We start from the raw sequence: 26968 nt of genomic DNA on the forward strand, positions 1-26968 counted from the left end.
ATAGATTTTTATGGTTGCATAAAATCAGTTTGCATGGTGAGAATTTGCACAATGCGCACATTGTCCGTTGATATTTCAGAGATGCTGCTGTTGACCTCAACTGTTTACAATTTATATAAATGATTTGGATGAAAAAAAGAACATGAAAATTTGGCAGAAGTAGGCAAATTCAGCCCGTTGATCAGATCACGGCTGATCTCCCTCAATCTCAACTCCACCTCCCTACCTGTTCCCAATATCCCCTAATCCCTTTTTTTGTATCAGAAATGTATCTATCTCCTTCTTGAAACCATTCAATGATTCAGACTCCACTGCATGTGGGGCAGCGAGTTCTACAAATTCACCACACCCTCTGCAAAAAGTAGTTCCTCCTCATCTCTTCCACCTTTCAATCCATACCCGTGACCTCTTGTCACAGGGATGGTTGCCAAGTTTGCTGTTGACATAAAGGTAGCTATGAAAATCAGTTGTAAAGAGCGCATAAGGAGGCCACAAGGGATTCCAGAAGGTTAGGCGAGGTGGCAAAGATCTGGCAAATGGTGTATTAACGTGGAGAAATGGGAAATTGTCCATTTTGGCAAGAGGGATAAAAAAGAAGACTATCATCTAAATGGTGAGAGATTACAGAGATCTGAGGTGCAGAGGGATCTGGGTGTCTTAGTGTATGAATCACAGAAAGGTGAGTATGCAGATACAGCACGTAATTAGGAAAACTAATTAATTGTTATCATTTATCATGATGGGAATTGAATACAAAAATAGGAAGATTATCCTTCAGTTCTTAAGAGTTATTCAGTGAGACCACGTCTGGAATACTGTGCACTGTATCGGTCACCTTGTTTCGGGAAGAATGTAAATGCATGGGAAACAGTTTAGAGAAAGTTTAGTGAACTAGTTCCTGGAATGGGCAGGATATCTTATGAGGAAAAGTGGGACATGCCAGGCTTGTATCTGCTGGAGTTTAGAAGACTAAGAGGTGACTTGATTGAAACATACAGTATCTTGAGGGGTCTTGATAGTGGATGTGGTGAGGATGTTTCCTCTTGTGGAAGAATCTAGAACTGGGGGCTCCTGTTTAAAAATAAGGGGTCATCCATTTCAAACTGAGATGAGGCAAATTTTTTTCTGAAGATCATGAGACTTCTGCACTCTCTTCCTGAACAGGTGCGGAAGCAGAGTCTTCAAGGCAGTGATGTGAAGATTCTTGGTAGACGAGGGGGTGAATTGGGGGTAGATGGGGTGCAGATTTGAGGTAACTATCAGATCAGCCATGATCTTATTAAATAACAGCGTGGGTTCAAGGGGGGGCCGAATAGCTCATTGTTCGTATGTCATAAGGTTTAGCTAATGAATCTCCCAACTGTCCTTGCCTTGGTTCCACCCTATCGAGACCCAAGAACAGCTTCTTCCCTGCTGCTGTCAGACTTTTGAATGGACCTACCTTATATTAAGTTGATTTATCTTATTGAAACTTACAGGATACTGCGAGGCCTGGATAGAGTGGATGTGGAGAGGATGTTTCCGCGAGTAGGAAAATCTAGAACCAGAGGGCACAACCTCAAGCTAAAGGGATGATCCCTTAAAACAGAGATGAGGAGGAATTTCTTCAGCCAGAGAGTGGGGAATCAGTGGAACTCTTTGCCGCAGAAGGCTGTGGAGGCCGGGTCATTGAGTGTGTTTAAGACAGAGATAGATAGGTTCTTGATTAATAAGGGGATCAGGGGTTATGGGGAAAAGGCAGGAGAATGGGAATGAGAAAAATATCAGCCATGATTGAATGGTGGAGCAGACTCAATGGGCCGAGTGGCCTCATTCTGCTCCAATGTCTTGTGGTCTTATGGTCTTTCTCTACACCCTCGCTGTGACTGTAACACTACATTCTGCATCCTCTCCTTTCCTTCTCTATGAAAGGTATGCTTTATCTTTATAGTGTGCAAGAAACAATACTTTGCACTGTATCCCAATACATGTGACAATAATAAATCAAATCAAATTGTTTAATCATTATCAGAACTTTGATTAGATCATACCTTAATCTCTGTACACCCAATAATACAATTCTAAAAGCCTGGAGATCCATCTGCCATTTGCCATGCGTACATGGTTCGAATCCCATTACATCAGATGGTGGCATTTCAATTCAATAAAAAAAAGTGTGGAATTCATGACCATTGTCAGGAAAACCCCCTGGTTCACTGATGCCTTTTCTGGAAGGAAATCTTCCATCCTTACCTGGCCTGGCCTACATGTGACTCCAGGTCCACAGCAATGCGATTGACTCTTAAATGCCATCCGAGGGCAATAAGGGATGGGCAATAAATGCTGGCCAGCCAGCGATGCCCACATCCTGGCTGTGCCCTCTAGTTCTGGTTTCCTTTCTAAGTGGAAAGAATCCACCTCTACCCTGTCTAGCCCCATCTTGTGTGTCTGTATTAGATCCCCCCTCAGCCTTCTGAACACCAATGAGTACGGGCCCAATCTATTCAATCTCTCCTCATAGGCTAGCCCCTCATCTCTGGTATCAACGTGGTGAACCTTCTCTGCCCTCCCTCCAAGGCCAATATATCCTTTCGCAAATGCAGGGACCAAAACTGCACACAGTACTCCAGCTGCGGCCTCACCAGTGCCCTGTACAGTTGCAGCAAGACCTCCCTGCTTTTATATTCTATCCCCCTCGCTATGAAGGCCAGCATTCCATTCGCCTTCTCGATCACCTGCTGTACCTGCAGACTGACCGCACTAGTTACATCTTCATAAAAATCCAGTAAATTCGTCAAACACGACTTTCCCTTCATGAATCCAAGATTCTGGATTCTGGAACGCTTTGGGATATTTCACTCAGTTAAAATCATGATAGAATTCTCAGTTATGTTACTTTTGATAATTGTGGATATTACACTAGTGGTCTTTTAAAGTGCAGTCTTTTTAATTTGTTAAAACATGTTTTGTAAAGACTTAGATTAAACATTGTTTGTGTGAATGCGCGCCCCGTGACGTTCTCAGTGCAACATTCTAGATGTTGTGTGGAAATCTTCCATTCTGAGACGGAGTTCAGTGATGGGGATGAGAATGTGGAATATTTCCCGTTGTGGCGGCCAGTGGGAAAATGTGCCAAATCTTCCGCCTCCGACCTCACTTGTTACGCGCCCGAGTGGTTGACGTCACATTGAGTGGTGGGGTAGGCCTGGATGATGGGTAACCCGCCATGGTGTCCAGGTGCCATATTGAAAATGCACCCAATAGCACAGAGCACTCTTGAGGACAGAAGGTGGACCCCCTGAGAATGGGAACATTCCGAGGCTGGAAGGTGGACCCTGCCCCCACCACCCTGGGACACCAAATCTGGTGGGTCCACCTACAGGAGCTCTTCCCACCCACAGCGGTGGTGGTCCGAGGTTGTGGTGACCTCCACCCCTAATCTCCGGAGGCAGTCCTAGGCGTAGTTAAGCTGAGTCCTGACATCTGCACACCACATTGTTCTGAACATGTTTCACACGTGGAGAATCTGGTGTTTGGGGATGGGGGAGGGGGTGTTGGGCTTTCATCTGCATCCCATTAATGCAACATGAACGAGTTTCGTGCCTGACTTCTGGCACGTTTATCAATCTGTCCTGGCAGGCACCAACCGAAGATCCCGCGGTAAATTCATGAAAAGGATTTTTGGCCCTCCCACCATATCCCATCTCCCCACCCCAATGCCCTTCATCTTACTGGCTGTTGGAGGCTTGGGAGAATTTTGCCCACCCTGGCAAAATAGATTTTGAAAATTGATTCTCGCTTCTTTCAAAAAAAATCTGTTCATCTTGCCCTGTGAGGGTGTTTCTTCAGATTTCCACCCCAGTGTTTGAAGTGCTAAATACTTGAACTAGGGGCCAAGTTTCTAATATTCACAGTTGTCAGGCTTTTCCAAGCCTGCTCTGTTCCAGGCAAGTCACACCAAGCGAATCTGCCCTCTCAGTGCTGTTGATGTTCTCTCCTTTCTGTTTTCCAATCTGGATCAAAAGATTGCTTCAAAACAAACTGTAGCAGATATATCTATCCAGGGTCTGTTTTTGCTGCTTGACCTTTGACCCATTGTTCGGTTCCACTGATGCCAATGTCAAGGGTTCCATTTTAACTGCCTTCCTGTGTTTACTGTGAGTTTGCCCTTTTTTTTTGCTGATGAATAACCGGGTCTCGGATCAAAATCGTTTGCTAAACTTGTGTGTGGAAACTGTGATGGATTTTGCTTTGTGATATGAAGTCATTTGAACTGTGCTGGCTATTGCATGTTACACAGGGGAGCTGTTGGAGATCAAACCCTATTGTACTGATGCAAGAAGATAAGCAAGGGAAACAGAGCAGAATCAGATAGTCCTTCCTTATTTCTTTTGTGGACAGATGCCGATGTTTGGGATTAAAAGCATTTCCTTTTGTGAATGATTCTGAAACAGAACGTTGTAGTAATTGGTAAACGGTTTGTTTGAGGCCACAGGATTTGACCCAAATATGCCTCTATTATGCATTTTTCCTTTGCTGCTTTAGTTCAGCTGAGTTGTCATTATAATTATTTTCTGGCCTACCAAATGTGGTTAGATTTCTTGCCCCCGCCCTTTTCTGAAACTTGTTTCCACTTTTGTGTGGTTTTAAACATCTGGATAGCATCCATCATCGCGAGCGAGGGCCGCTGACAGCAGCTTCATCACCAAGGTTGCTACAAGAGACTGTGTACCGGAGAAAGGAATGGCGTCTAAAGGCCTCGGGATACTGAGGTCTCCTATTAAGTGGGCTTCCTAAAAATAATTAAGAGCAGATTTTAGCCCACTAGGTGACTGACATGGGTCAAAATAACAGAAGTTGAAATCCATTGAACTATGAATCCATGTGTAATCCAAGCACAAGCGTGGATTGCAATGTATCAACCAAATCATTTCCTTTCCCACCATCTCTGCTCTCGCTCTCACTCTATCTGCTCTCTTGCACTCTCTGTGCTCTCTCTTTTTCTCTCTCTCTCTCTGCTCTCTGTCTCTCCCTGCTCACTATTTCTCTATGCTCACTCACTCCCCCTCCCTGCTCTATCTCTCTCCCTTGGCGCTCTCTGCGTTCTCTCTCCCTCGGCGCTCTCTGCGTTCTCTCTCCCTCGGCGCTCTCTGCGTTCTCTCTTCCTCGGCGCTCTCTGCGCTCTCTCTCCCTCGGCGCTCTCTGCGCTCTCTCTCCCTCGGTGCTCTCTGCGCTCTCTCTCCCTCGGTGCTCTCTGCGCTCTCTCTCCCTCGGCGCTCTCTGCGCTCTCTCTCCCTCGGCGCTCTCTGCGCTCTCTCTCCCTCGGCGCTCTCTGCGCTCTCTCTCCCTCGGCGCTCTCTGCGCTCTCTCTCCCTCGGCGCTCTCTGTGCTCTCTCTCCCTCGGCGCTCTCTGCGCTCTCTCTCCCTCGGCGCTCTCTGCGCTCTCTCTCCCTCGGCGCTCTCTCTCCCTCGGCGCTCTCTGCGCTCTCTCTCCCTCGGCGCTGTCTCGCTGCTCTCCTTCTCGCTGCTCATCCTCTCTGCTCGCCTGCTAGGGGGGTACGGTGGCACAGTGGTTAGCACTGCTGTCTCACCTAGGTTCAATTCCAGCCTCGGGTCACTGTCTCTGTGGAGTTTGCACATTCTCCCCATGTCCAAGTGGGCTTCGTCCGGGTACTCCGGTTTCCTCCCACAGTCTCAGGATGCACAGGTTGGGTGGATTGGCCAGGCTAAATTGCCCCTTAGTGCTCCAAGATGTGTAGATTAAATAAAATAGCCTTGGTAAATGTGTGGGGTTATTGGGATAGGGTGGGGAAGAGGGCCTGGGTAACATACCCTGTCAGAGAATTGGTGCAGACTCGATAGGCTGAATAGCCTCCTTCTGCATTGTCGAGGTTCTGTGATTCTCTCATTCAGAAATAATGCTTTAAATAAATTTCAGTCAGTCACGTTAACCGGACATTTAGCATGTTGGATCTGGTGTGTTAAACTGCACCTAAAAATTACTATGTGTTCCACGTTCTTGAGGGACCATATTAACAAAACACACTAAAAATGTTTGCCTAAAGTGTGAAGAATGACCTTTTTGAACAAGGTCTGAATGCCAGTCCTGAAGGAACCAGCTAGTTTTATACTCTGGTTAGTGCAGCAAATTGGAAACTTCTAACTCGTTGTGTGCATTACATTGGTTAATTTTGCCGTTGTGTTTTTAAAGCTTGGATAATTTACTGTAGCATTTTCCTATGAATATATAAAATCTTAGTAAGACAGTCAGGCAGCCTTCCGTCGACATGTGATGCTGTGGGGTTTATAAAATGTTTTTGTGTGGCTGAATACCAAAACCGGAATTTATAAATATATATTTATTATGGGATGTGTGTGTTGGTAGTTGGAGAAGCATTTATTGCCCATCCTGAATTGCCCCTGAGCTGGGTGCCTCTTCTGAAGGTATTTAAAAATCAACCTGGTCTGGAGTCGCATGTAGGCCAGGCCGGATATACCTGACAGAATTCCTTCCCTAAAATAAACCAGGTGCGTTTTTTATGACAAGCGAAAAGGATGACCTGTTGGGAATGGGTTCACAGACCTTCCAATTAAGTCCTAATTTGATGTCAATTATTCAGTAGAAGTCACTGATATGTAAATGGGCCACAGGTGGCACTGTTTTGTTGGTGGAAAATTGTGTGTGGCGTTGGATCAAAGAAATAAAGGTATTTTATGAAGAAGCAGAATTTGTGTCTCCGTAATTCTACACTAACCGAGAGGCTTAAACATGATCAACATTAAACTATTCCAGATTTTTTTTGTTTTGAATTTAAGTTTCACCATCTGCCATGGTGGGATTGGAATTCGGCCCCCCCCCAGGGCGTTGCTAGTCCCAGTGACCATACCTCCCCACCACTTTCCCCACATGATTGGGTACAGGGATCCCCTCATTGGAAGAGGTGTTGTATTATTTTATGTCTCATCTGTTGATAAGATGCTGCTCTGGTTCAGATAAAGAAACCATGATTGTAAGAGACTACAGTGTTGGATTCTAAATGATTCTAAACATCCAGACGTTCTTGAGAGCACATTTTGCGTTGCTGGAGTTTGTGAGGTTTGTGGGGGTTGGGGGGGGTGGGGAAGAGAGAGAGGAATATTTATGCTTTGATTTAGGTCTGTAAGTTGGGTCTAAGTGTGCTGAGGAATTTAATATCTAATCCGTTTTTCTTCTTTTCTCCCCGCTTCCTCCATTTTGGAACAGCACCACTTCCAACCCCAGCAGCTGTCCCATCACGCTTCTCCATTCCCGCTGGCCCTTCATCCTTCAGGATTGCAGCTTCCCACCATGTCTTCGATTGGTGCCAGCTCGGGCCTCCTAGCGCTCTCCAACGCACTTGCAGCTCACCCCCCGTTTGCGCTGAAAGAAGACAAGAACCATCAAGATTCAGAGCATCGGCGAGGTAAAGGAGTCTGGCTTAACCAGATCAGCCATGATCTTATTGAATGGCGGGGCAGGCTCGAAGGGCTAGATGGCCTACTCCTGCTCCTATTTCTTATGTCCTTATGTTAACTACCTGACTGTTCAACTGGGGGTTTTGATATGGGACCCGCACTTTAGGCTAAATTGCCCCTTAGTGTCCTGAGATGTGCAGGATTTGATTGAAGTTATTATTGTCACATGTATTAGTATACAGTACAGTACAGAAGTATTGTTTCTTGTGCGTTACAGAGACAAAGCATACCATTCATAGAGAAGGAAAGGAGAGGGTGCAGAATGTAGTGTTACAGTCATAGCTAGGGTGCAGAGGAAGATCAACTTAATGCAAGGTAGGTCCATTCAAAAGTCTGACAGCAGCAGGGAAGAAGCTGTTCTTGAGTCGGTTGGTACGGGACCTCAGACTTTTGTACCTTTTTCCCAATAGAAGAATGTGGAAGGGAGTATGTCCGGGGTCTGTGGCATCCTTAATTACACAGGCTGCTTTCCCAAGGCAGTGGGAAGCACGGACAGTGCCAATGGATGGGAAGGCTGGTTTGAGTCATGGATTGGGCTTCTTCCACAACCTTTTGTAGTTTCTTGCAGTCTTGGATCGAGTAGTAGTCATACCAAGCTGTGATATAACCAGAAAGAATGCTTTCTATGGTGCATCTGTAAAAGTTGGTGAGAGTCGTAGTGGATGTACCAAATTTCCTTAGACTCCTGAGAAAGTAGAGGCATTGGTGGGCTTTCTTAACTATAGTGTCAGCCTGGAGGGACCAGGACAGATTGTTGGTTATCTGGACAATTCAAGATATGAAGCTCTCGACCATTTCTACTTCGTCCCCAGTGATGTAGACAGGAGCATGTCCTCCACTACGCTTGCTGAAGCCGATGACTATCTTCTTTGTTTTGTTGACATTGAGGGCGAGATTATTGTCGTCACAGCAGTTCACTAGATTGTCTATCTCTTTTCTGTACTCTGTCTTGTCATTGTTTGAGATCCAGCCCACTACAGTGGTGCCATCAGCAAACTTGAAAATCGAGTCGAAGGCCACACACTCAGGAGTATTATTGTTGATTTGCCATGCTAAATCGCCCCTTGGTGTCCCAAGGTTAGATGGATCAATCATGGTGAGTGGTGGGATTAGAGGAATAGGGCAGGGGAGAGGAGTAAGATACAGTGTTGGAGTGTTGATGCAGATTTGATGGGCCAAATGGATTATAGGGATTCTGTGACACGTAAGGGTGGTTAGAATGTTGAATTGTTTGCAATTTAATAATAAAATATATTTGGAGTGGGATACACCTGAGTGGTTTGCTAGGGCCATTTCACCGGGCAATGAAGAATCAACCATATAATGCGAATGTGGAGTTACATTGAGGCCAGATTGGAAAGGATGAGAGATTTCCTCCACTGAAGGACATTAGTGAAGCAAATGGGTTTTTATAATGTTTGGTATTTCTTGATCATTATTAATGAGATTAGCAAGTTATTCATTCATTGAGTTTAAATTCCCTCAGCCGCTTTGGGATTTGGGTGAGAGGGTGCGGGTATCTGTGTAGGGGGGAGTCATCCATGGATGGGGGAGGCATTGACCTGAAATTGGCAGGTTGGTGAATTCATTGAAATGGCAAGCGACGAGGTTCTGTGTTTTTGTGCTGCCATCACAGGGCACAATATTACCTCAAAAATGTTTTCTTTCTTTAAAAAAAAGAATCGACTGGATGTTGCAGTGGGAAATGGTATACAAGAGAGATTGACCTTTCGAAGGTCTGAATTGGATGGGTTCAGTGTTTGACATTTCCTCTGTTGTAGTCATGAAGCAGAGTGAATGGTTTGTGTTTTATATGACACACGCTGAAGGGCAAATGACTAACTTAGTTTTTGTTTCTCTTGTTCCTTATGGTCTGGTGTACTTCCAACCGAGTCAGACAGAGACCAAGGCTCAGTAAGTAGTGACATTTTGTTCCTATCCTTTTTATGAAGAAAACAGAGGAGGTCAAACAGAACAATTACTTCCAGAAATGCATCGTAAGGGAGTTAGTGACTCTGCTTGTTAAGCCGGAGCGATGCCAGGGTGTAATGTTTTTTGGTGGGGGTGGGGGTGGGGGGCGGGGGTGGGGGGCGGGGGGCGGGGGTGGGGGTGAGCAGACTCTGTTCAGTCTGCTGAGCGCCTGTACCTGTGCGTGACAAACGTGGGAAATGGAGTCAAAGTTATTTTCAGATGTCGTCTTTTGGGGGGCAAATGGCCTCAGTGGTTTATATTGAATCAAATGCTCGGCTAATGCCATGCAATCCCTGTTGGCATGTGAGATGGCAGTTGGGCATTTATTATACACATCACCGCAAATACATACCTCCCGTCCAGCGTGATAGTGGTACGCACACAGGTTATATGTGACAGTCGGAATATTAAGGCCATTCATGATGGCGCGACTTTCCCATCCTGCTGCAGTGAACAGAGATTTGGCTGGGCGCCAAATTCTCTGACCTCGCTGCAGCGGGGGTGTGACGTGAATACCCGGTAAGATCACGCCCGCTGTCTTCTGTCCTGAGGCTTGGAATTTTATATTTGTTTCACTAACATTCCCCTGGGGCAGCGGAGTGGCACAGTGGTTAGCACTGCTGCCTCACCGTGTCAGGAACCCGTGTCTGTGTGGAGTTTGCACATTCTCCCCATGTCTGTGTGGGTTTCCTCAGGGTGCTCTGCTTTCCTCCCACAATCCAAAGATGTGCGGGTGAGGTGGATTGGCCATGCTAAATTTCTGCTTACTGTCAGGGGGATTAACAGGGTAGATGCATGGGGTTACTGGGATAGGGTCCGGGTGGGACTGTTGCTGCTGCAGTCTCAATGGGTCAAATGGCCTCGTTCTGCATTGTTTAATATGATTTAAGAAGCAAGTGGAAAGATTCCCAAACAATTGACAGTCTCATAAAAGGCACAACAGAATGGATAACCTTCGTGAAAGATAGCAGTACTGGTCCAATTTAAACCTAATGTAAGAACAGTTCTGGTGAGGGTTCACCAAGCTTTGATCTTCAGCTAAGTCATACAGTGGGGCTGTGGGGCTCAGATGATGATTAAATCCATTGTCCCGTTAACTTTATTGCGAGTTGCTTCTTCTAACAGGTCGAAGGTGTTTTGATTTAGGATACAGCCAGCAATGAGGTAATAGTGCTTAAAAACAGCCTTTCTCAAATAGAAGGTCACAAATACACCAAATAAAAAAACGTAGACACACAAATGAGACTGGTTGGTTGACCTTTTAAGGGCCAGATTGCTGAGCCTCAGGGGGCGATGAGAGAAGGGCAGGTTGGAATTCCCTTCTATAAAGCTTGCTATACGATTTATATTCAGTCAGTTACCATCAGTCGTGTTATGGGGTTTAAGTTGAGCAAAGTCACCCTGCCAAGTTGAGGCAGGTGAAAGGCCACTTTGTACATTGCTCTTTTGGGGAATGGAAGGAACTGTTCCCTGCTTTAATGGGAATCTAACATATCCTGATTTCTGCTTGGGATGTCAGTCCTTGACACGTAAATCCTTCAACCCAGTCACCACCACCACCGCCCCCTCACCCCGGTTTTGGATAGGGTTCACTGGCACTGCTGCACCGTACACTGCCTGGGAAAAGGCCGTTAGATGTAACTCGATGGGAATGCTCGCTCTGGCGAGACCAGAAATTCCTGCCTGAAGTCAACGGAAATTTCTGGTTGTTGGACCCTCGCCCACTCTGATTCTGTGATGGGCGAGTGGTAGAGTTCCGGCGCATGTTTTTAACTATTTTTTTATTTGTTCATGGTACATGGGCATCGCTGGCTGGGTCAGCATTTATTGTCCATCCCTGACGGCCTTTAAGAGTGAATCACACTGCTGTGGGTCTGGAGTCACATGGAGGCCAGACCAAGGACAGCAGATTTCCCTCCCTAAAGGACATCAGGGAATCAGATGTGTTTTTCTGGTTCCATCGACAGTGGTTTCAGGGTGATCAGTAGATTTTTAATTCCAGATTTTTATTGAATTCAAATTCCACCATCTGTCACGGCGGAATTCGAACCCGGGTCCCCAGATCTTGCCCTGGGTCTCTATTATTAGTCCCGTCTCAATACCACGACACCACCACCTCATGCTGGGTGGAATTTGAAGCAAACTCTCCCATCACATCCCTACTGGGTCAAGTTCAGTGTTGATTTTCACACTTTCTGTAACTTACAAACTGAAAGCAGTGCAAAATAATATTGGACAGATGTAAAGCCACCATTCTATCTGATCCCATTAGTCTTTTGCTTTATGAGTTCTTGCTTAGAATTGCTGCTCCTCATCTATTGTAGCATGGAAATCCTATGAAGCAGTTGGATGGCTACTTTTCCATTGCAAATTTCACCCAATTTCAATGTTTGCAGAAATTATTTCCTGGATCTTGGCTGCTTTGTGGAGCTGTGGCTAGGAGTGGAAGTACCATAGAACCCTACAGGAGGCCATTTGGCCCATTGAGTCTACACCGACTGCAATCTCACCCGGGCCCTATCCCCGTAACCCATTTCCCCAGTTCCCCTGACACTAAGAGGCAATTCAGCATGGCCAGCCAACCTGACCTGCATATCATTGGACATATACTTTGCTCCACATAAAATCCTGGGAAAGAATGAGGTTTAAACATCCAAAGTGGGCTGTACAGCAGATTGTAATTGAATTCTGAAGCCTTGTGCTGACGTAATGGCCGGCATTTGCCGACTGTTCAGCCCAGCAGGATTTTCCCTTCCCGCTGCAGTCGAATCCTTTGTGAATGGGTGGTAAGACTGTGTACAACTTTCCGGATTATTGGAGGTGATTGTTCTTTTGAAAGGGCCCACCCTTTGCTGGGAGCCGGTGTGTGAGCAGGATGCAAAGGCTGTATCTAACAGGCTGGGTGAATGAGCAACAAGGTGGTAGATAGATTTTAATAATGGGGGTGTGAGGTATTCACTTTGGTGGGAGTATTAGAAAAGCAGAATACTTTCCTGAAAGGTGTTTAATTTTTTACATGCTGATATTCAGAGAATTTGGTGCACTCACGCAAGGGTCACAACATTAGCATGCAGGCGCAGCAAGCAATTGGGAAAGCAAATGGCATGTTGGCCTTTATTGCACAGAGATTTGTAGTACAAGGTAAGGAAACATTACTAGGATTGCATAGGGCTTTGAGGGCACAAATAAGAGTATTGCCCCAAGTGGCCTCCCCTTTATTCTGAGACTGTCTCCCTGGTTCTAGACCATACTCCCCAAGCCAGGGGAAACATCCTTCCTGCACTGATCCTGTCGAGCCCTGTAAGAATTTTGTTTGTTTGAATGAGATCACCTTTTATTCTTCTAAACTTCAGAGAATAAAGGCTCCGTCCGAAGATGTGTGGGTCAGGTTGATTGGCCAGGCTGAGTTACCCCTAGTGTCAGGGGGATTAGCAGGGTAAATATGTGGGGTTACGGGAATAGGGCCTGTCTGGGATTGTGGTCGGTACAGGTTTGATGGGCTGAGTGGCCTTATTCTGTCCTGTAGGGATTCTATGATTCTATTTAATCTCTCCACATTGGACAGTCCCTCCATCCCAGGAGTTGTTGTACTCCCTCTATGGCAAGTATGTCTTTCCTTGAGTAAAGAGGCCAACATTGTACCCAGTACTGCAGGTGGGGTCTCACAAAGACTCCATATAATTGCAATCAGACATCTTCACACTTCAGTTTTTTTTAAATAAAGGCCACCAAATGATTTGTCTTATTAATTGCTTCTTGTTCCTGCATGTCAGCTTCCAGTGACTCATGAACAGAGACCCAAATTCCTTTTGACCGTCAACACTTCCCAGCCTCTCCCCATTTAAGAAATACTCTGCATTTCTGTTTTAACTACAAAAGTGGATAACAGCCATGGCAGATGGTGGAATTCGAATTCAATAAAAAAAATCTGGAATTGAGAATCTACTGATGACCGTGAAACTGCTGCCAATTGTCAGAAAAACCCATCTGGTTCACTAATGTCCTTTAGGGCAGGAAATCTGCCGTCCTTACCCGGTCTGGCCTACATGTGACTCCAGACCCACAACAATGTGCTTGATTCTCAACTGCCTCCAGGGGCAACTAGGGATGGGCAGTAAATGCTGGCCACCCAGTGACACCCATACCCCAAAAATGAATTAAAAAACCCTCATGTTTATCCACACTGTACTCCATCTGGAAAACATTTGCCCACTCACTCAGCCCTTCCAAATCCCCCTGATGCACCTTTGTATCCTCCTCATAACTTGCACTTCCACCTAGTTTTGTGTCAACCTTGGGGGAAAAAAAATTACGTTTAATCTCCACATGTGAATCATTGATATAGGACGAAATTCACCGAACTCCTCAGTACCCATACTCGTTGCCAGCGAGTTGGAGAATTTTTACAAGATGTGTAGGTTAGGAGGTGTTAGAGTAAATGTGTGGGATTACGGGGATAGAGCCTGGGTGGGATGCTCTGTCAGCGTTGGTGCAGGCTTGATGGGCTGAATGGCACTCTAGGGATTAACATGGAAACTTAGAAGATAGAAGCAGGAAGAGGCCATTTGGCCCTTCAAGCCTGCTCCAATCATGGCTGATCATCCAACTCAATAGCCTAATCCTGCTTTTTCTCCATAACCTTTGACCCCATTCTCCCCAAGTGCTATATCCAGCCGCCTCTTGAATACATTCATTATTTTGGCATCAGCTACTTCCTGGGGTAATGAATTCCACAGGCTCACCGCTCTTTGGGTGAAGAAATGTTTTCTAGGTTGGTTGGCCATGCTAAATTAACCCTAGTGTCAGGGGGATTAGCAGGGTAAATATGAGGGGTTACGGGAATAGGGTCTGAGTGGGATTTGTGGGATTGTCAATGGGACAAATGTCCTCCTTCTGCACTGCAGGGATTTTATGATCCTTGAAGTGGAAAAAAACATTCTGTTCCTAAAACCTTCAGCCCTGGTGATTTGTTACAATTAAAATGTATTGTTGTGCAGGCAGACACTGAGCTCTGGCCCTGGAGATATCTTTGAATCAATGAAAGCTGGTAGGGAAGGTCTATCTGTATTTGTGGGTTCTTTCTGAGATTTGTGACCATTTGGAATTGATGAAGGAGCAAACAAAAGCCTCTTGGCGTCGTTTATGAGCGATGTGTTCCCTTTGAAAACCACAGCTGAGCAATCTTCCCAGAATCACTTCCATCATTCATCCAGAATTCTCTGAGCAATGGTGATGGAATTCTCATTGCAGGCAAGGCGCTGCTTCTGAATGCAATCATAAAAGCAGCCAATGGAATGCTGTATTGCTTAATGATTTTTTTTGTGGCAGTTAGCCAGTGTGTGCACAGCAAGAACCCACTGACGAGGGAGGAGATGATCGCCCAGATTCTTTTTCCTTCCTTGGTAGTTTGTTGCATAAGGTTAAATCTCACAGGATCCAGGGTGAGGTAGCTAAATGGGTACAAAATTGACTTGATGTCAGAAGCCAGAAGATGGTTGTAAAGGGTTGTTTTTGAAACTGGAGGCCTGTGATCAGCGATGTGCCTCAGGGATCAGTGCTGGGTCAACTGTTATTTGTCGTTTATGTTAATAAGTTGGATGAGAATACAGGAGGCATGGTTGGTAAGTTTGCAGCTGACACTAAGATTGGTGGCATAGTGGACAATGAAGAAGGTTATCTCGGATTGTAACAGGATCTTGATCAATTGGGCCAATGGGCTGATGAATGGCAGGTGGAGTTTAATTTAGACAAATGCGAGGTGATATATTTTGGTAGATTGAACCAGGGCAGGACTTACTCAGTTAAAGGTAGGGTGTCGGGGAGAGTTACAGAACAAAGAGATCTAGGGATACAAGTCCATAGCTCCTTGAAAGCGGAGTCAGAAGTGGACAGAGTGGTGAAGAAGGCATTCGGCATGCTTGGTTTCATTGGTCAGAACGTTGAATACATGAGTTGGGATGTCTTGTTGAAGTTGTACAAGAAATTGGTAAGGCCACGCTTGGAATACTGTGTACAATTCTGCCCACCCTATTATGGAAAGGATATTATTAAATTAGAAAGAGTGCAGAAAAGATTTACTAGGATGCTACCGGGACTTGATGTTTTGAGTTATAAGGAGAGACTGGATAGACTGGGACGTTTTTCTCTGGAGCGTAGGTGGCTGAGGGATGTTCTTATAGAGGTCTATAAAATAACGAGGGGCACAGATCAGCTTGATAGTCAATATCTTTTCCCAAAGATAGGGGAGTCTGAAACTAGAGGGCATAGGTTTAAGGTGAGAGGGGAGAGATACTAAAGTGTCCAGAGGGGCAATTTTTTTCCACACAGAGGATGGTGAGTGTCTGGAACGAGCTGCCAGACGTAGTAGTAGAGACGAGTACAATTTTGTCTTTTAGACAGTTACACATGGGTAAAATGGATATAAAGGGATGTGGGCAATTGGGACTAGCTTAGGGCTTTAAAAAAATGGGCAGCATGGACAAGTTGAGCTGAAGGGCCTGTTTCCATGTTGTTAAGCTCTATGACTCCCCTTTTGGTGGTGTTAGGCTTTGCAAGGTATCATGAGGTAGGATATGGGAATAAATTGGATGGCTCATTCAAAGAGCCAGGAATGGCGTGGTGGGTCAAATGGCCTCCTGTGTTATAAGACTCATTATTATGGCTAGTTGTGACATTGGAAGAGTGGGAGTGACTGGATTGCTGTACAGAGAGCTGCCATTGGTTTGATGGGCTGAACACCAACTGGAATGATTCTGTAACCCCTCTGATTTAATAGCACCTCATTGTTATTTAAATCCACACATATAGGGAGCCATTTCAAAGGTTCAGCTAAAAGGTGTCGTGCTTTTTATAATGCAACACTCCTTCCACCCTGCATTACATTGGCCAGTTGTATCTGCTACTCAATTTCTGTGGAACTCGTTGCCACAGAAGGCTGTGGAGGCCGGGTCATTGGGTGTCTTTGGGAGAAATAGGTTCTTGATTGATAAGAGGATCAGGGGTTATGAGGAAAAGACAGGAGAATGGAATGAGAAAAATATCAGCCTTGATTGAATGGCGGAGCAGACTTGATGGGCCGAGTGGCCTAATTCATTCCTATGTCTTATGGTCTTTTGGGTTGGAGTTTAAACCCACCGGTTCAGAGTCACAGGTCAGAGCGTCACAACCAGGTGTAGCTGGCTTTGGGAATTGGGATGTCTTGGACAATTGGGTGAGATTCTCCGGCCTCCCAGCCGGTGTTTCCTGGTGGTGGAAGGCAGCGTGCTGTCCTCCAGCAATCGGATTCTCTGGTGCCGCGACTGTCAATAGGATTTCCCATCAATGTCACCCCATGCTGCCATTAAACCTGCAGGCTAGAGAATCCTACTGGCGTGAATGGAAAGCTATTATTAGGAATGTGGCCCCCAGCTTCTGAGTCAGAAGGATGTACCTTGGGTTGGGTGGATTGTAATATATTAGTAACATCTTTTGGATTAGCAAAGTTGCATGTTCCTGTGGAGTAGACATGAAAAAATTCATGTGATTTAGACCAGATGATGAAGTCCTTTAGTGCCCTGCCCTCAACATGACCAGGCGATTATCTGGTCATTCTGTCCATTATCATGTAAAATTGGAAGCTTACTTGAACAAAGAACAACCCAGCACGGGAAACAGGCCCTTCGGCCCAACGAGCCCGCGCCACCGCATCACCCTACACCTATTCTACCCTGCGTGTCTACGAATGGAACCCCTAACTTAGCCAGATTCAGGGGAGAATAGTGTCAATTTGGTAAAAACCGATTAGCCTAAGAGCACATCTTTGGGGTGTGGGAGGAAACCGGAGCGCCCGGAGGAAACCCACGCAACCACAGGGAGAATGCACAAACTCCCACAGACACAGGCCCAAATCCATGTGTCTGCACAGCTAGCAGTGATAGTCACCGAGCTGTTGCGGCGCCCGTCTATCGGTCCAGGATCAAGCACACACACCGACATGAAGTACTAGGCCACTCCTGGACTTCCAAGAGCATTCCACGCACGACCCGCCGTGTGCATGCCCCTCGCTTGACACGAGGTGGACCTCCACCTGTGGAATAAAGACAAAAATATTAATCATACAGCCTGTCCTTCCGGTGTCTCCCGAGGTTTAACCCTATTTAATAGCCCCTACCATATCCCTCCATTCTCGTTTCACTCATGTGCCTATCTAACTGCATCTTAAATGAGTCCAACGTTCCTGCCTCCACCACCCTACTCGGTAGCGCATTCCAGACCCCCACAACTCTCTGCGTAAAGAACCTTCTTCTCACCTCCAAATTATACCTCCCCCCCCTCACCCTTAAATGATGACCTCTCATGTTCGTACCCAGTCTAGGGAGCAGTCTCTCACTATTAACTCTATCTATTCCCTTCAGTATCTTATATACCTCTATCATGTCCCCTCTCAATCTCCATCTTTCCAAGGAGAATAGCCCCAGTTTCTTCAATCTCTCCTCGTAACCCAGTCCCCCCATGCCAGGCAACATCCTGGTAAACCTCCTCTGCACCCTTTCCAGAGACTCCACGTCCTTCCGGTAGTAAGGTGACCAGAACTGGCAGTACTCCAAATGCGGTCTAACCAACGTTCTGTACAACTGAAGCATTAGACGGCAGCTTTTATACTCTATGCCCCTTCCTATAAAGGCTAACATCCCATAAGCCTCCCTAACAACCTTCTCCACTTGTGACGCAACCTTCATGGATTTGTGAACCTGCACTCCCAGGTCCCTCTGTATGTCTATACTCCTAATCGGCCTACCTTTTATCACATAGCTCCTCTCTGCATTATTCCGTCCAAAATGCATCACCTCGCATTTGTCAGGATTAAATGCCATCTGCCACCTATCTGCCCACTGCACCAACCTATCTATATCCTGTTGTATCACCTGACAATCCAGTTCCGTACCCGCCAACCCTGCCATCTTGGTGTCATCAGCAAACTTGCTGATCACACCACCTACGCTCTCTTCCAAGTCATTTATGTAGACTACAAAGAGGAGAGGTCCCAGTACTGAGCCCTGCGGCACACCACTGGTCACTGGCCTCCAGCCCGACAAGGTCCCCTCCACAACTACCCTCTGTCTCCTATTTCCCAGCCAGTTCTCAATCCACCTAGCTACCTGGCCTCGTATCCCATGCGCCTTAACCTTTTCTACCAGCCTACCGTGAGGGACTTTGTCAAACGCCTTACTGAAATCCATATAGATGACATCAACGGCTCTCCCATCGTCAACCGTTTTTGTCACCTCCTCAAAGAATTCCACCAGATTCGTAAGGCAAGACCTCCCTCTAACAAAGCCATGTTGCATATCCCTAATCAGATCGCAACGCTCCAAATGCGCATACATCCTACCCCTAAGTATTTTTTCCATTAACTTCCCTACCACCGACGTCAAACTCACCGGCCTATAATTCCCAGGGTTATCCCTACTACCTTTTTTGAACAACGGGACCACATTTGCTACCCTCCAGTCTTGCCTGGGGTTCTCTTCTCTGAATGTCACAGACTGGCAGCTAAAGTGTAAATGTTCCCAACAAATTTATCGTAGGCTGGGATATTTGTGGAGTCCTCTCCGCTCTGTCTGTTTTCCAGGTTCACTTTGTAAGATCAGCGATACTCAGAAGCAGTCACTGGCTGGTGAGCTCCTACACTGGGAGTTCCTCATTTCTTGACCCAGTTGGTACCTAATTGAAAGTAAAGTTTATTTATTAGTCACAAGTAGGCTTACATTAATACTGCAATTAAGTCAGTATGAAAATCCTCTAGTCGCCACATTCTGGCACCTGTTTGGGTACACTGATGGAGAATTTAACACGGTCAATGTGCCTAACCAACACACCTTTGGACTGTGGGAGGAAACCAGAGCACCTGGAGGAACCCACCCAAACATGGGGAGAATGTGCAAACTCCACACAGTCACACAAGGCCTGGTGCTGAGAGGCAGCAGCGCTAACCACTGTGCCACCATGCCACCCAACTTATTGGAGAAATAATTTATTTTTAAGAAAAGAAGCTGTTTTAATGTGAAGTTATTTGATGACTGCATTTAAGATAATTTAATTGGTAGAATTTCAATCTGTGTTTCTGCTAGCAAGAAAACTTTGCTTGTTATTTGATGCCATCACCCAAATTTGGTTAATCTTTGTGAACTTTGCATTCCATTTTATTGAAAAGCTCCTTATATTAAAACTAACTCTGAACAGCGGGTGGTACAGTGGCATGGTGGTTAGCTACAACGCCAGGGGCCTGGTTCAATTCCAGCCTCGAGTCATTGTCTGTGTGGAGTTTACACATCCTCCCTGTGTCTGTGTGGGTTTGCTCTGGTTTCCTCCCACAACCCAAAGATGTGCAGGTCATGTGGATTGACCATGTTAAATTGACGCTTGAGTCAGGGCATTAGTAATGTAAGTATGTAGGGCTATGGGAACAGGGCCTGGGTGGGTTTGTGATCAGTGCAGACTTGATGGGCCGAATGGCTGCCTCCTGCACTGTCGATATTCTGTGAACAGTACTCCACCTTTTCAATGCATAGACCCTTTAACTTAGAATCCTGGCACAGAAGGAGACCAGGATGGTGGATCAGCCAATCAATAGGGACAGAGGTGTGAGGGGCAAGGTTTAAAGGAGATGTATGAACAAGTTTTTTTACACAGAGGGTGGTGGGTGCCTGGAACTTGCTATCGGGGAGGTAGTGGAAGCAGATATGATACTGACTTTAAGGGCCGTTTTGACAAAGTAAAAAGTCTGACAACACCAGGTTTTAATCCAACCGATTTATTTGATAGTAAACGCACAAGCTTTCGGGGTTAGTCCCTTCGTCAGGTGAATGGAGAGTTCTGGCCTCAGACAGAGCATATAAAGCACAGACTGTTTAGAGATTACTGATTAGAATGCGAATCCTTACACCTAACCTGCTGTTCAAGACCTGAAGTGGCTGACAATGTGAGTGGAAGGTGCACTGAACACTGGTTAAAGAGATGTGTATTGTCTCCAGACAGTACAGTAAGTGAGGTTTTGCAAACCCAGGCAAGTCACGGGGGTTACAGATAGTGCGACATGAACCCAAGATCCCTGTTGAGACCGTCCCCATGTGTGCGGAACTTGGCTATCAGTCTCTGTTCAGCGACTCTGTGCTGTCGTGTGTTGTGAAGGCCGCCTTGGAGAATGCTTACCTGAAGGTCAGAGGCTGAATGCCCATGACCACTGAAGTGTTCGCCAACAGGAAGGGAACAGTCTTGCCTGGTGATTGTCGAGCGATGTTCATTCATCCGTTGTCGTAGCATCTGCATGGTCTCCCCAATGTACCATGCTTCGGGACATCCTTTCTTGCAACGTATCAGGTAGACAATGTTGGCCGAGTTGCAAGAGTATTTACCATGTACCTTGCAACTCGGCCAACATTGTCTACCTGATACGTTGCAAGAAAGGATGTCCCGAAGCATGGTACACTGGGGAGACCATGCAGACGCTACGACAACGGATGAATGAACATCGCTCGACAATCACCAGGCAAGACTGTTCCCTTCCTGTTGGCGAACACTTCAGTGGTCACGGGCATTCAGCCTCTGACCTTCGGGTAAGCGTTCTCCAAGGCGGCCTTCACGACACACGACAGTGCAGAGTCGCTGAACAGAGACTGATAGCCAAGTTCCGCACACATGAGGACGGTCTCAACAGGGATCTTGGGTTCATGTCGCACTATCTGTAACCCCCGTGACTTGCCTGGGTTTGCAAAACCTCACTGTACTGTCTGGAGACAATCCACATCTCTTTAACCTGTGATCAGTGCTCCTTCCACTCACATTGTCAACCACTTCAGGTCTTGAACAGCAGGTTAGGTGTAAGGATTCGCATTCTAATCAGTAATCTCTAAACAGTCTGTGCTTTATACGCTCTGTCTGAGGCCAGAACTCTCCATTCACCTGACGAAGGGACTAACCCCGAAAGCTTGTGCATTTACTATCAAATAAATCGGTTGGATTAAAACCTGGTGTTGTCAGACTTTTTACTGTGTTTACTCCAGTCCAACGCCGGCATACCAACGTTTTGACAAATACATGAATAGGATGGCATGGTGGGACATTGCTTAACATTGCAGCCTCACAGCTCCAGGGACCTGGGTTTGATCCCTGGCTTGGATTACTGTCTGTGTGGAGTTTGCGCATTCTCTCCATGACTCTGACTCTTCTGGGTGGTCCGGTTTTCTCCCACCGTCCAAAGACGCGTGGGTTAGTTGTATTGGCCATGTTAAATTTCCCCTTATTTTCCCAGGATGCATTGTTTAGAGGGATTAGTGGGGTAAATATGTGGGATTAAGGGATTAGGACCTTGGTGGGATTGTTGTCAGTGCAGACTAGATGGGCTAAATGGCCTCCTCCTGCACTGCAGAGTTCTATGAAATTGCATGTTCTCCACGTGTCTGCGTGGGTTTCCTCCAGGTGCACCGGGTTCCTCCCACAGTCTGAAGATGTGTGGGCTAGGTTGATTGCTCATGCTAAATTGCCCATAATGTCCTGGGACGTGTACGTTAGAGAGATTAGCGGGACAAATGTGTGGAGTTATGGCGTTGGCGTCTGGGGTGGGATTGCTGTGGGTGCAGACTCGATGGGCCGAATGGCCTCCTTCTGCTTGGTAGGATTTTTACAATCCTATGATAGGAATAGAGGGATATGGTCCCAGGAAGGGTAGGGGGTTTCAGTTCAGACGGGCAGCATGGTCGGTGCAGACTTGGAGGGGCCGAAAGGCCTTTTCCTGAGCTGTAATTTTCCTTAGCCTTTGTTGACATCGTTGCTGGTTTTTGGAAAGAGCTATCCGATTAGTCCCAGTGCCCTGCTAGCTCCCTGTAGCAACAACATTTTCCTGTCATGAAGTATTTACCCAATTCCCTTTTTGAAAGTTAGTACTAAATGGTTTTCCAGCGTCCTTTCCAGGCAGTGTATTGCTGATCGTCAGAACTAGCTGAGCAAAATAAACGTGCCTCACCTCACTTCTTTAGCTAATTATTTGAACTCAAGTTGCCAAATGAGATTTGGGTGTTCAATATTACAATGCAGACTATATATATATATGTGTGTGTGTGTGTGTGTGTGTGTGTGTCCCCTGTATGTATGTATGTGTGTGTGTGTGTCCCGTGTGTGTGTGTATGTGTGTGTCCCCTGTATGTATGTGTGTGTGTGTGTCCCATGTGTGTGTGTATGTGTGTGTGTCCTGTGTGTGTGTGTGTATGTGTCCCGTGTGTGTGTGTGTGTGTATGTGTGTCCCGTGTGTGTGTGTGTGTGTGTGTGTGTGTGTCCCATGAGTGTGTATGTTCATGCAGATAGAAAATGCAGTGTCAGGAGTATCATAGCTTTATTTTCTTCACCTTTAGGTTCAGAAACACATTGCAGTTAAAGGGCTGATTATACTCTTTCCACTGACTAAGGAGCCTTGCTGTATTGAATACAAATCCCTGTGGGCACATAATCCACCCCATACTGCCATGCCACAGGTTATTCCCACAAAGGGTCTAACGTGAAACCTTAGAAAGTGTGGAAAGAGGAAATCATTAAACCGTGCAGCTGGAGCTGTCTTCAAAGGATTCTTGGTGACCTTTGGTTGATGCCACCACTAAACACAGAAGTACAAGTGGGCTCATTCCTCCAGCACTGGAATGCTTTCACCCGATGAGTGTAAATTTGTAAAACAAAAACAGAGGACGTGGACTGAACGATGCAGAACTGACCGGCTGGATTGATTTGATACCCTAGGAATTGGAATAAATCACACTTAGAATCATAGAGGTTTACAGCAGGGAAACAGGCCCTTCAGCCCAACTTTGTCCATGCTGCCCTTTTTTTAAAAACCCCTAAGCTAATCCCAGTTGCCTGCATTTGGCCCATATCCCTCTATACCCATCTTTATCATGTAACTGTCTAAATGCTTCTTAAAAGACAAAATTGTACCCACCTCTCCTACTACCTCTGGCAGCTTATTCCAGATACTCACCACTCTGCGTGAAAAGTGTAATGACTTGACATGGTAGCACAGTGGTTAACACCCCCCATGTATATGTGGCTTTCCTCTGGGTGCCCCAGTTTCTTCATACAGTCCAAAGATGCGTCGGTTAGGTTGATAGGCCATGCTAATTTGCCCCTTAATGTCAGGGTGATCAGGGTAAATATGTGGGGTTACAGGGATATGGCCGGGGTTGGGATTGTTGCAGGCTCGATGGGCTGAGTGACCTCTTTCTGCACTGTGGGAATTCTGTAGTAGTGCAATGCCACCTCTGCGGACAAGTTTGGAGTTTTGGGAAGAGCCCCAGTGAGAGAGGCCAACGTTCTCCTAACTTGAGAGCTTACAGCGTGGATAGATGAGGGTTAAGTTCTTTCTGCAACATTCGGGTTTGGGGCCATTTGAGCAAAACGCTGGGTGATACAGCAGCTAAAACTCATTGTCCCATTTCCTGGTCCCATGATCACTGTGTACATTGAGGCAGCTAATTATTAATAAGGAAGGCAAGCATGCCTGACAGATGTGCTACATCTTTATCAACACATTCCCTGTGGACAAACAAAGGCACTGTGTTGGCTGTTGTAGCAATTGTCAGGTCAAACATGATGGATCTCCAATCCTTTGATTCAAAGAAGATCATTTTACCTTCAGCCCAAGGTACAAATACTAAGGACAGAGGAATTTGGGTAAACGGGAGCGTAAAATCACAGAAACCCTACAGTGCAGAAAGAGGCCATTCATCTTGTACAGACAACAATCCCACCCTATCCCCCAACCCCTCCTATTTATCCTGCTAATCCACCTGACACTAAGGGGCAATTCAACATGGCCAATCAACTAACCCGCACATCTTTCGTGTGTCGGAGGAAACCCACGCAGTCACGGGGAGAATGTGCAAACTGCAGACAGACAGTGACCCAAGCCAGGAATTGAACTCGGGTTCCTGGAGCTGTGAGGCTGCATGTTGGAATCCTGCAGCACAGAGTAAGGCCATTCAGCCCTCCTTGCATGCTCCAGCCCTTGAGTGATTTAATGAGTCCCTCTCCCACCCGCTTTCCCTATAATTCTGCAAATTGAAATGAATGTTAAATCTGTTTCCTGCACCCAGTCAGGCAGTGCGCTCTGTAAATACCCCATGTCTTACCTGCTGATTTCTTTAGCAATTGTCTTTAATCTGTTCCCTCTGATTACCAATCCTCGTTCCAGTTTCTCCCGGTTTCTGCCTGTCTTCTCGATCAAAGCTCTTTGGAATTTTGAACACTTGAGTAAATTTCTTCTTAACTCGGGGGAGAATAATCCCGCCTTCTCTAGAGCAAATAGTCCCTCGTATCACTCAGTACCTCGCAGCGGACACAAAGCAGAGAGACATTGAAGACAAAACGATACAAGTCGAGAGGAGAAGTTGAGGGAAAGGTCACAGTGACTGAAGGAGCAGCCCCAGCGATGGAATGAGAAGGAGACCAAGATTGGAGATTGGGAGGGGTGGGGGTGGAAGGAGAGAGAGGGCATCTGGGGGAATGGAGAGAGAGAGAGAATGGGAGGGAAGAGGAGTGAGTGGAGGGAGAGGAGGTAGGGTTGAGTGGAGGGAGAGAGACAGGGTAGGAGTGAGTGGAGGGAGAGAGACGGGGTAGGGGTGAGTGGAGGGAGAGAGATGGGGTAGGGGTGAGTGGAAGGAGAGAGAGAGAGGGTAGGGGTGAGTGGAGGGAGACAGAGGGGGTTAGGGATGAGTGGAGGGAGAGAGAGAGAGAGGGGTAGGGGTGAGTGGAGGGAGAGAGAGAGGGGTAGGGGTGAGTGGAGGGAGAGAGAGAGGGGTAGGGGTGAGTGGAGGGAGAGAGAGAGGGGTAGGGGTGAGTGGAGGGAGAGAGAGAGGGGTAGGGGTGAGTGGAGGGAGAGAGAGAGGGGGATGGGGTGAGTGGAGGGAGAGAGAGGGGAGTAGGGGTGAGTGGAGGGATGGGGTGAATGGAGAGGGTGGAGGGAGAGTGAGAGGGGTAGGGGTGAGTGGAAGGGGAGAGAGGGGGTTGGGTGAGTGGAGGGAAAGGGGTGGTAGGAGTGAATGGGAGGGGGTGTGGGGTGAGGGAGAGCAATGTGGGGAATGGAGGGGGCATGGAGGGCAAGGGGCAAACAGCTGCCAGGAGTTCAAGCGAGAGTGAGCTGGCACCACGGAGCGATTTGAATCTGAAAACAGTTTTTTTTTAACATTTCATATTAATTCCTTTTCTCCCCCACCCCCTTCCTATTCTGAAAATAGGAGATGGAATCAAGTTACAAAACATTGGCTGAAAACTAGCTTAAAAGATCCAAGAGTTTTAATTGAGATAATTGTGGCATTGGGCTGGGCAGTTTTTCAAACCAGGAAGACATCTGTGAAATGAATCTGGTTCCCGCTGCCCTCCCACTGCAGGAGTGACTGAGTGTCACAGACAGAGTGGAGCTGATGTAATGTTTGGATGATCTGAAACATTCCCCTGTTTCATTGTGTCAGATAGATGGTATGTGATGTTTGAATGCTTCGGGATGAGTAGGTACCCCCATGGGCTCAACTACCCGAAATATACAGTTAAATAGTTGTATTTTACTTTATTTTATTTGAGGGACATGGGTGTCACTGATTGGCCAGCATTTATTGTTTATCCTTAGTTGCCCTTGGAGGGCAGTTGAGAGTCACCCACGTTGCTGTGACTCTGGAGTCACATTAGGCCAGACCGGGTAAGGACGGCAGATTTCCTTCCCTAAAGGACATTAGTGAACTGGATGAACTTTTCCAACAATTACCAAACTCTTGCATGGCCTCAAACATTAGTTCCTCTTGTTGGTGATTTTAAACTAAGGAGGCTCGAATGAATTTGCTTTGTTTCCGTCTCCTTTGCTTTTGTACCCACTGACTCCCTTACCAGTGTCCAGTTGTCGAGTGTTGGTGAGTTATTCCAGAACAATAGGGCACAGAATATCACTTCAGTTTTTTCTCCAAAGGGGGATTCATAGAATCCCTACAGAGCAGAATGAGGCCATTCGGCCCATCGAGTCTGCACCAACAAGAATCCCACCCAGGCCCAATCCCCATAACCCCATACCCTGCTAGTCCCTCTGAGGAGCAATGTAGCATGGCCAACCAACTTAACCAGCACATCTTTGGATTGTGGGAGGAAATGGCCGCAGGCATGGGGAGAATGTGCCCAATCCGGGAATCGAACCTGCTCCCTGGCATTGAGGCAGCAGTGCTAATCACTGCGCTACTGTGCCAACATGGCAATATGGTGGCACACTGACCAGTACTGTTGCCTCACACTGCCAGAGACCTGGGTTCAATTCTGGTCTCGGGTCACTGTCTGTGTGGAGCATGCACATTCTCCCGTGTCTGCGTGGGTTTCCTCCGGGTGCTCTGCTTTCCTCCCACTATTCAAAGATGTACGAGTTAAGTGGATTGACCATGCTAAATTACCCCTTAGTGTCAGGGGGATTAGCTAGGGTAAATACAAGGGTTTATGGGGATAGGGTCTGGGTGGGATTGTACAAACT

The 26968-nt window shown here is 46.6% G+C and overlaps 1 protein-coding gene across 1 annotated transcript in view; it reads left to right on the forward strand.

The window, feature by feature from the left end:
• Nucleotides 1-26968, forward strand: part of LOC145358786 (transducin-like enhancer protein 1) — a 215486-nt gene that overhangs the window by 117218 nt on the left and 71300 nt on the right. Inside the window, exons 7-8 of the mRNA XM_080213073.1 lie at nt 7223-7421; nt 9371-9387. Of these exons, the coding sequence (XP_080069199.1) occupies nt 7223-7421; nt 9371-9387 (216 nt within the window). The remainder of the gene's footprint in view (nt 1-7222; nt 7422-9370; nt 9388-26968) is intronic.

This window comes from Carcharhinus amblyrhynchos, chromosome 26, assembly GCF_965287045.1.
Source record: "Carcharhinus amblyrhynchos chromosome 26, sCarAmb.v2.hapA, whole genome shotgun sequence".
NCBI classification, from domain to species: domain Eukaryota; kingdom Metazoa; phylum Chordata; class Chondrichthyes; order Carcharhiniformes; family Carcharhinidae; genus Carcharhinus; species Carcharhinus amblyrhynchos.